This window comes from Mesitornis unicolor, unplaced genomic scaffold (genome assembly GCF_000695765.1).
Source record: "Mesitornis unicolor isolate BGI_N332 unplaced genomic scaffold, ASM69576v1 scaffold8155, whole genome shotgun sequence".
Classification (NCBI taxonomy): domain Eukaryota; kingdom Metazoa; phylum Chordata; class Aves; order Mesitornithiformes; family Mesitornithidae; genus Mesitornis; species Mesitornis unicolor.
This window is the reverse complement of record NW_010183408.1, coordinates 267-10,101: the sequence shown is the minus strand read 5'-3', so window position 1 is coordinate 10,101 and position 9,835 is coordinate 267. Positions and strand designations below refer to the sequence as shown.

Here is a 9,835-nt window from a genome sequence, read left to right as displayed (position 1 = left end):
AGAGCCATGAGTATTGCTAGCATCCTCACAAACACTGTGGAAGGTGTGTGTGATGCATACCTTAATATTCAATACCTGGGTTTTCAATGGACTTCTGAAAATTTGAGTTGAAACTTAAAAAGTTATTTAAAATAGTTAAACCAAAGTAATTTTTAAAATCAAAATATACCATCCCACAAACTGACACATATTTATCACTAAACTCAAAGCTCTTTGTTCAGGAAGGTTATTACGTAAGCAAGCATTTCTGTCTCATTGTTTTGCCACCATCTCCCTCATGTGGTCATAAGGACTACAGAGTTATGTTTGATGGTCATAACTGAGTGCATGGTTATGCATATTAACTAAAATATATTCTTGGACAAATAATATATGGCCAAAAACAGACCACTGAACATTTTTCAAATATATGCAACCATTGTTAAAAAATAGATGTATTTTTAGCAGTTATATTTATTCTGTTTTTTAAAAAGTGTTATTCTAGGTGATAGAAATGTTTTTTTCTTGAACTAGGAATGAAAATTATATTGAAAATTTTTACCAAAACACCAGAAATTTCAAAATAAAAATATTCACATAATAGAACAGTAAGTGGGAGGAACAGTCTAAAATGTAATCAAGGAACAATAAAATACATACTACAAATTGATGCATAAATTGACACTGATCAGAATAATGATTGGAATGCAAAGACACTGTGCTTGATCAATAAACTTTGAACAAAATAAAGACAAATAAGTAAATAAATAAAATTTGGCAGCAATTTTTAAAGACTTTCTTTAAAAGCTCTGTAAAAAAGTATAAAGGCCATGCTTACAGGAGTTTAATCAGTACCAGTTCAGATTGACAGCTCGACTGGTGCAATTCATGTAGGATTGGGGAATGTTGGAGCAATCACGCAGTTACCTGTATGAACTTTCTTTTCCCACAGAACTCGAAGAATCAAGACAGAAATGCCCACCATGTTGGTATAAATTTGCAAATATTTTCTTGATCTGGGACTGCAGTCCGCATTGGTTAAAAGTAAAACATATTGTCAACTTAGTGGTAATGGACCCATTTGTTGACCTAGCTATTACAATTTGCATTGTTTTAAATACACTCTTTATGGCTATGGAACATTATCCAATGACTGATGAATTCAATAACGTACTTTCAGTTGGAAATCTGGTAAGTCTATTGGGTTTTCATGTTCATGATTTGGACAGAATTATGTCTGAAATAACTGAAAGAAGGTGTTTTAACAGCTTTTTTTTTTACTCTTTAGAAATAGATTTATTGGGCATTTATTGGCCTCCAGATATGACTCTATCAGAACATTTTTGGAAATTTCACTGTCAGCCCTGGCTCATGTAACTAAGATTACTGTAAAATCAGTATATTGCAGTGTTTGGTTAAGTCAAATTAAAAAATTTTTAAAATGTCCATCTTAAACAGAAGTTGATTTGTCTGACTAGTAAACCAGGAAATGTATTACTACCATGAAATATTGAATTATGCAAATAAACATAGTGTTACTCTTTCAATCAATACAACACAAATCTTTAAATTATTAATGGATTTTTAATTGCTCTGTTTCCTAAGCACAGGTTTACAGTAGTTGAAAGAGCCATTTAAAAGCATTTCTAGAATTTTCTTCTGTAAAAGACTTCTTATGTGGATAAGTGGATTGTTTTCTTTATAAGCTTTATGTAAAACTATGAAAAATATCCTGTAGTACTTTTTCCTCTTACAGCTTTATATATATTTGTCATCATTGGATAATTAGTAAGATATCTTTTCCTCATGTTGTCAACTATATTTTCTTCCTTTTACTTCAAAAACATAAATTATTAAAGAATTCCGGAGTTAATTTTTTGTAGCTCTGATGCTTTTGAACTGACAGGTTTGATCACATAGAAGTATGTGCAGCTGCAGTCCTAGTTTGTCTCTTATTTTAAGAATTGATTTCTTATAATGGGATTTTATAATAATAATCTTTGTTTTGTAATGAGGGAAAACAGATCATGTAAATTACAGGATTTAGAAAGGAGAATTAATAGGTAAATTAATAGCTGCTTTTAAAATACTTAAACACTGCATCTCAGTTTCCAAGAAAAAGATAAAATCATGTATTGTAGCATTTTATAGGTTTGTTTTTAAACCAGGAATATGCCATATAAATTTTGGTTTACATATGACTAAAACGTGAGTGCAAGACAACCTGGCTATGAGGTTAGGACTATAAACCCCTTCTGCAATATAAAGGCTCGCAGGGTTTGCCTGCTCCAGTAGTTCCACTTTACAGCTCCTTGAGAACCTCACCATCCTCATTGTTAGGTACCTAAATCAGCTTTCAAACTATATTTATTCATTCCTACCTCTTCCTCCTTGGTTCCAGTCCTGTAGATTATAAATAGTAACCTTTCCCTCTCTGGTGTTTATATCTGGATTGTATTTAAAGACTAATAAAATCTGTCTTGAGCATTGGTGTTCCTAGACAGAGCAAGTCTTCTTGTCCATCTCCTGATTATCCCAGTTAGATTCTTTTCTTTAGCTGTCCCATTTTCTGTTCAGCTTGCTTGAAAATGGGTTATCAAAACCATAAAAGAAAGCATTTCATACCACATCTCAGGCAGCCTTTAATGGTGGCTTTAGTAAATTCCTAACCTGCAGGAAATTCTTCTAAGACTTCTCTCAAACCTACTCAAGGTCACTACCTTGGTGGCTCCTAAATATAATTCCTACTTCATTCAGCATAGCATCTCAAGATGAGAAAACAGTACCAGCAATATCATGTTTAAAATGAATTCTTAAATGCTCTTTCACACCTGGCATTAAAATGATTGAGCCTATCAGCCTTATTGAACTTACTGGCAGCACCCAGGTAGAAGCTCAACTTCAGCCAATTGTATCTCAGTTGATATCCTTCTGGTATATGTAATCTGATGAACTCAATGAGATTATGGCAGGTTATACGAGCAAAGGAGGTGCCCCTCTGGAGTCTTAGATTTGGCCTCATTCATGCTGCTGTATAATGCAATTAGTATACCAAGAAAGATGTTATACCATGTAATTTCTTGGAAAGCATTCTGGTTTATGTTGTTAAAATCAAATTTGGAATATTGTTTGTGCAGTATGTGAGAAAGTTCATATCCTGATAGAGTTGAAATTGGATTATAAACGTTATGAAACAGGAGTTTATGGAATTTGCTTAGTAAAAAATCTAATTAATTGAAAAAAATTACTTGGTTTGTATGGCAGTTGTTAAGGGAAGGTGGTCATAATAAATCACTACAGTACACTGAACTATTTTTAAGTAGCAGTCTTGGATAAGACATTGCAGATGTGTAGCTTGAATTAAAAACCTAGACAACAGCTAAATCTGTAATACTGTATTTCACAGTGAAATAACAACCTGCATTTTGAATTCAGGTCTTCACTGGAATCTTCACAGCAGAAATGTTTCTCAAGATAATTGCAATGGATCCTTACTATTATTTTCAGGAAGGCTGGAATATTTTTGACGGTTTTATTGTAACCCTTAGCTTAGTTGAGCTTGGACTTGCAGATGTGGAAGGACTCTCAGTTCTTCGATCATTCAGATTGGTAAATATACATCAACTGCCATGATTTTTCAATGGGGCTTCATAAAATTAATATTTTGTTTTGCCTTAAAAATTTGCTTGATGTTTGCCATAGTACTGATCCTGATGTCTCTTTCATTAGTACAAATCCCTATTACTTGTTTTGTCTTGCGGTCTTCAATGGGGATTGATAGAGATCCAGACAAATAGGTAGCAGTCGGTGCCCTGGGCCTATTTCCAATGTATTTATTGTGTATACACGCTTTAAACATCCTGCTACACAGAAATAAATCAACTCACTAGATGTATTATGCTCTGATTGACATCAGAGGAATAGATCAAATACAAATACCAGTAGGAAAGCAGTCCAGATGATTTTAACAGAGGAACCTTAGATTTTAAATTCCATCTAATATGGCTAGTAGTTTTTTTGGCCTTCAATAAAAGCTATGCTTTGAGGTTATGGAGCTCTTATTTCATAAAATTTTGTTGACTGAACCTTCCATCTTCATGCTTTAAGACAAGAGGATACCTACTGAACAGTCGTACTCAGGGCATTTATATATATATAATTTCCTTCCACAAATTAACTTCAAAATATCTTTGTGCCTTTCTTGCTGCTTGTCCTAACAATATTTTTCTTTTCTTCCAGTTACGAGTTTTCAAATTGGCAAAATCTTGGCCAACGCTGAATATGCTGATTAAGATTATTGGTAACTCTGTGGGAGCTCTGGGGAATCTGACCCTGGTGCTGGCCATCATTGTGTTCATTTTCGCTGTGGTTGGGATGCAGCTGTTTGGGAAAAACTACAAGGAATGTGTCTGCAAAATTGCAAGTGACTGTGTGCTTCCACGCTGGCACATGCAAGATTTTTTCCATTCTTTTCTGATTGTATTTCGAGTGCTGTGTGGAGAATGGATAGAAACGATGTGGGACTGCATGGAGGTTGCCGGCCAAGCCATGTGCCTTACGGTCTTCATGATGGTCATGGTGATTGGAAATCTAGTGGTACGTAATCAAAGCATTAACAAAAAATTATTTGACAATAAAGTGGGCTCAATCCTGAAGTGAACTAAGAGCTCTGGCTCTGCTTCAATAAAGTACTTAAGCAGGTGGTTTCAAGCAATGCCTAAAGTTAAGCTTAAGAGCTTTTTTGGACTGAGAACAAAGTATTTTGCAATATCAAAATCCTAAGTATGTTAGGTTGAGCACTTAGTAATATTCTTAATTTGTCTTTTGGCTCTTTGTAAATATTTTGGACTTCAAGTAATTTTAGTTTATGCGCTCTTTAGAAACCATTTGCTGTGGGGTTTTTCATTATTTATCCCATATTATTGGTCACCTAAATAATCTACTTTCTGCTGTGTGATGGCATAAATTATACTTTTAAGATGCTGAATAGTGAATCTGTTATCTTCATTTTTAGATTCTAAGATTTTGCACCAAAATATACACTGTGGATATTTTAAGACAAATTTACAGATATTAATCAGTTGAAGGAATATTTTTGAATAGTGAAAAGGACATAGGCAAAATTTAAAAAGCTCCTATTTTTATGGGGAAGAGATTTTGAGGGTGCTTTTCTTTGTTTATGGAGAATTATTGGGATTGGGATTTAATCTTCAATGTCACTAATATAACAATTTTTAATAAAACAACTGTTCTTTGTTGGGATTAAGCCTAGAACCTCCTTTTTTATCTTTCTACAGGTGCTGAATCTATTTTTGGCATTGCTTTTGAGCTCATTTAGTGCAGACAACCTTGCTGTGACAGATGATGACAATGAAATGAATAATCTCCAAATTGCTGTAGCAAGAATGCAGAAGGGCATAGATTATGTGAAAAGAAAAGCACGCGAATTCATTCAAAAAGCTTTTGTTAAAAAACAAAAAGCTTTAGATGAAATCAAGCCACTTGAAGACTTGAACAACAAAAACAGCTGTATCTCTAACCATACAACTGTGGAACTAAGCAAGGACCATGACTATATTAAAGATGCAAATGGAACTACTAGTGGCATAGGCACAGGTAGCAGTGTGGAAAAATACATAATTGATGAAAGTGATTACATGTCATTCATAAACAACCCAAGTCTCACTGTGACGGTGCCCATTGCTGTGGGTGAATCCGACTTTGAAAATCTTAACACAGAGGAATTTAGTAGTGAATCAGACCTAGAAGAAAGCAAAGAGGTATTTAGTTGTTTTGTGCATTTCTCTCTGATCTTTTGAGGTTTTTTGGTTTGGTTTTTTTTTCAGTATAAACCAGTGTATTCAGTTCTTGATACCTTGTTATTTTGACAATTCTTTGTACATGAGCATAAATGAGCGTATAAAGGAGGGTTTAATTCTTGATGAACAAAAGTATAAGAAAGGGTTAAAAATTACAGTCTCCCAAGAGGAGAATGTGAAACATGAAATAAGAGGCCAGGCAACGAGAGATGAAACTAACCCATAGGAACTGTTTATGTTCCATATGGTAGTTGCAACAACTGGTGGGGCAGAGCAGTGCCTTAGCTACAGCCTTATTCCACCAGGAACTTCTGTTTGCCTCTTGTACAAGAATCCCATGAGATGTGTCATACATCTCTCTGCCACTCAAAAAATCCCCCTCTTTAGCATCTTTTTGTGAGCAGGTAAAGAGCAGAAATCACAGAGACAGTTTATGTATTTCCTTTAGACACTGGAATTATTTTAGATTTTAGACTTGTCAACTCTTCTAGACCTAGATTCCCTTAATAAGTTTTAACCATAGACTTTTCCATATACTTCAAATTCACTTTGTTGTTAAAACTGAAAAATAGTATAAACAGACAAAAATATCTCATGTTACTAAGGGAATGCCAAAGCAGGCTATAGATATAAAGCCTTGTTGAGAACCGAATTTTTGAAAAATATAGTAAGTCTGTAACTGTTTCTTTATATGAACTTTTATCTGTGACTATTTTACAAAATAATTTAAATTTAATTGATAACATAATTTGCAAAACAACTACACCCTCAGTGATTTACTTTGTTGACACTTTAGTCAAATCAGAAAATTCTCTTTCCAGACACTTAACAAAATTAATTTTCTAACTTGAGGAACCTCAGCATCAAACTAGCTAGTTTCCATTCTGGTAGCAATCCAGTTTCTTTGTGAGATAGGTCATTGTGCCCTGCCACTGTTGTATTGCTGACAGTGCTTCAGACAACTTGATTTTAGGCTAGCTGAATTCTGTACTGCTGTCACTTCAGTGTGTATAAGCCCTCTAGCATTCTCAACGTAAAACCAATGTTAAGCTAAGTGCAATCTTTGGATCCTCTCTCCCCTTCAAGAAAGGAGACATGTACAAAACAGCCTCTCCCCATGGCAACCTATTTCAGAGACAGTGATGTTCCTGTTTTCCAATTAATATCTGAAGCATTAGTATTTCTTTTCCTGTTAAACATTAGCCAAAATATCTTATAATTTGGCTTTGACTCAAGCTTCTGAATCACTGTCACAATAGAGGTTATAGGAATGTATTTGAGCACTTTATGAACTTGCTCCAGTAGGAAGAATTTCTAAATTATAAAAGCATTTAAACAAAGATCCATTGGAGAAAAACAAGTACTAATCATTCACTCTCCCCACAACTACCTTAATGCTGGCCAGTCCAGTCTAGTCTTCCAACCCATCACAGAGCAGGCAGTCAAATAGAGTGTCACAAGCTGGTTTATGGATGACCAATGAAGAATAGATCCAGTTTAGGAAAGTTTTCTGTAAATATGCTGCTGCCTCTAGGTCCAGGGTTGCCTTTTATCCCATTGAGAAAGTACTATGACATTTCTGACTTCCTCTAGAAGCTTATGAAAGAGCAGTTCTGTTGCGTAGTTTTCTGTGGAAAATCCATTCAGCAGTGCTGCTCTGGATTTGAGTCCAACTCCATATTTTATATTGACTGTTAGTATAGTGGGACTGTAGAAAAGAAATTATAAACACCAGAACAGCAGAGCCTTTGAATTAATTGAGATTTTGATGAGACATCACTTAGAAAAGCCTGCATGGATTCACTACTTCTCAGGCCAGAGGGTACTACAAGTGAGTTCCAGCTGCCTTCAGACCACATTGAATTTTTCAGAACTCTTCCTGAAGTTGTACAGTGCTGGCCAGGATCCTGTTTTGCTAAGTGAGGCAGCTCTAAAATGGGAGGTTTCTGTGGGGATTTAGTTTGTTTGGTTGGTTGTTTTACTTTGCTTTTCAGGGAAGTAATCTTTTCTCCCTTAGCAAAGTAACAACTTAATCAACTTAAAATTATAAACTTCACTGTTAACTTCAAAGAGCTTAATTTTAGTATGCAAAAAGTAGCTGACAACAACATTATAGAAAATCTGCTTCTTAGATGAAAACAAAGAAATAAACCGAAAAGGCTTTTTTCAAAAAATGTAAAAGCTTTGGAAAAGTTTTTAAAAGTCTTTCCAGAATTATTTTGAAAAGCAGTAAATAATGCTGTAAAGGATGATTTGTGAAAATTGGATTACTATAAGTATACAGTATTTTTTGTAAAAATATCAGAGAGGCAACTCTAATATAATTTGGAAAAAACCTCTAGAAATTGTGACAAATAATGACAGAGTCTGAAACTGGACACATCAACACATTTTCCTGATAAAGTTGAAATATTGTTCTTCCAATGTCTATAGACACCTCAGATGAAATGAACTAAAAACTGGCTACTTATTTTATCAAGCACCATGCAGCTCAATACCAATGAGTCCTGGAATTGTTATTGAGAAACAGATTGGCTACTGCTTCAGTACAAATTCTGTTGTTAGGGTTTGGGGATTTTTTTGTTGTCAATATTAAAAAGCCTGCTACAAACTAGCATCAATGAACCTATATTGCATTTATTCCATTATTTTGTTTACCTCCTTAAATATATTTCCTTCACAGTTTTTATCCAATCGTTAGTCACAATACCAACCAGCTAGATTGCAATTAGGCCTCAGCTGCATGTTACAACACTTTTAGAATTTTTAGGATGAGGATTACCTTAAGAACACGGATTTTTTAAGATTTGTTTTCTACCTTCCACATCTCCCTCTTTATGCTCATCATGTTATTGAAAATTTAATTAGGTTATCAAACACAATCTGATGTTTTATGGGCCATCTTTAATCTACCTCAGCCTTGTTGCATACAGCTTCTGCTTCACTCTGAGCTAGACTTTCAGCAATTTTCATTTGCACATGCTCACCTTTAAAGTGTAGCTTTTTCTGCTGATCAGTGCTTTTTTCCCTCATTCCTCATTTCCCACCTCATTTACATAGTTATATTTAGGCTCTTACCTGCTTTTCAGTAGATGTTACAGATTCCTGCATATATATTTAAGCTTCATTATTTCTATGTAGGTCAAGAGATCATTGCCACTTATGGCTAGTTGTGGTCATAAATCTTTAGCTTAGCATCATCATTCATATTTTTCAGTTTAAAGCATAATTTTTTTAAAGCCTCATCTGTCAATGATGCACCTTCTATTTAATGGATCCATACAATGCAGAAGGAAAAGATTGTACAAATTTCACTTATATTTATTAGCAACTTACATATATTGAATACTAGAATATTCAAAACCATGGCAGAATTCTTTACTTATTCTGAAAACAACTGATATTTGCCTTAAAAATATTTACTGTGTGTTTGTGATGCTTTTTTTTTTCCTTTACAGAAGCTAAATTCCTCTAGTTCATCTGAAGGTAGCACAGTTGATATTGGACTTCCTGCAGAAGAGCAACCAGAAGCTGAACCCGAAGAAGCCCAGGAGCCAGAGGCCTGCTTCACAGAAGGTGTTTGGAACAAAATTACTAATATTACTCATGAAATGTGGAATAATTATCTATTTAAACTAAGTATTAATGTTTATATATTGAATTACTCCTTTGTTAATGTTTAATCTATGATTATTAGTGGTAGTACTTTTAGACCATAATTTATCATAGGGATATTTATACCACAATTATACTATGTATCAGATAGGGGTGGGTTATTTCTGGACATGTTCACAGACATTTCTTCAGAAATTTACACTGAACTAGTAGGAAGTAGTACTGTATCAAACTTGGATCTGGCAAAGAATAGACCATTATTGATTACTAGTATTTTTCTACCTAAAGGAAGGAAGAACCAAAATTAAGTCAGGAGTTAAATCATAAAAGCTTGAACTAATCAAGGGCACAAGTTAAGGAATGGTACTGAAAAGCTCAGAACTCAGATGGAAGACTTAGAATTCTTTCATACAATAAATGAA

General features: G+C 34.2%; 1 protein-coding gene across 1 annotated transcript in view; it reads left to right on the top strand.

The window, feature by feature from the left end:
• LOC104540334 (sodium channel protein type 1 subunit alpha-like) overlaps positions 1 to 9,374 on the top strand; it is a gene marked incomplete at its 3' end in the record, with an annotated part of 33,500 nt that extends 24,126 nt beyond the window's left edge. The window contains 6 exon segments of the mRNA XM_010184119.1: positions 1 to 43; positions 932 to 1,170; positions 3,415 to 3,588; positions 4,219 to 4,575; positions 5,277 to 5,759; positions 9,257 to 9,374. The exon segment at positions 1 to 43 is cut by the window's left edge and continues 9 nt beyond it. Of these exon segments, the coding sequence (XP_010182421.1) occupies positions 1 to 43; positions 932 to 1,170; positions 3,415 to 3,588; positions 4,219 to 4,575; positions 5,277 to 5,759; positions 9,257 to 9,374 (1,414 nt within the window).
• Between the last annotated feature and the right edge of the window lie 461 nt (positions 9,375 to 9,835).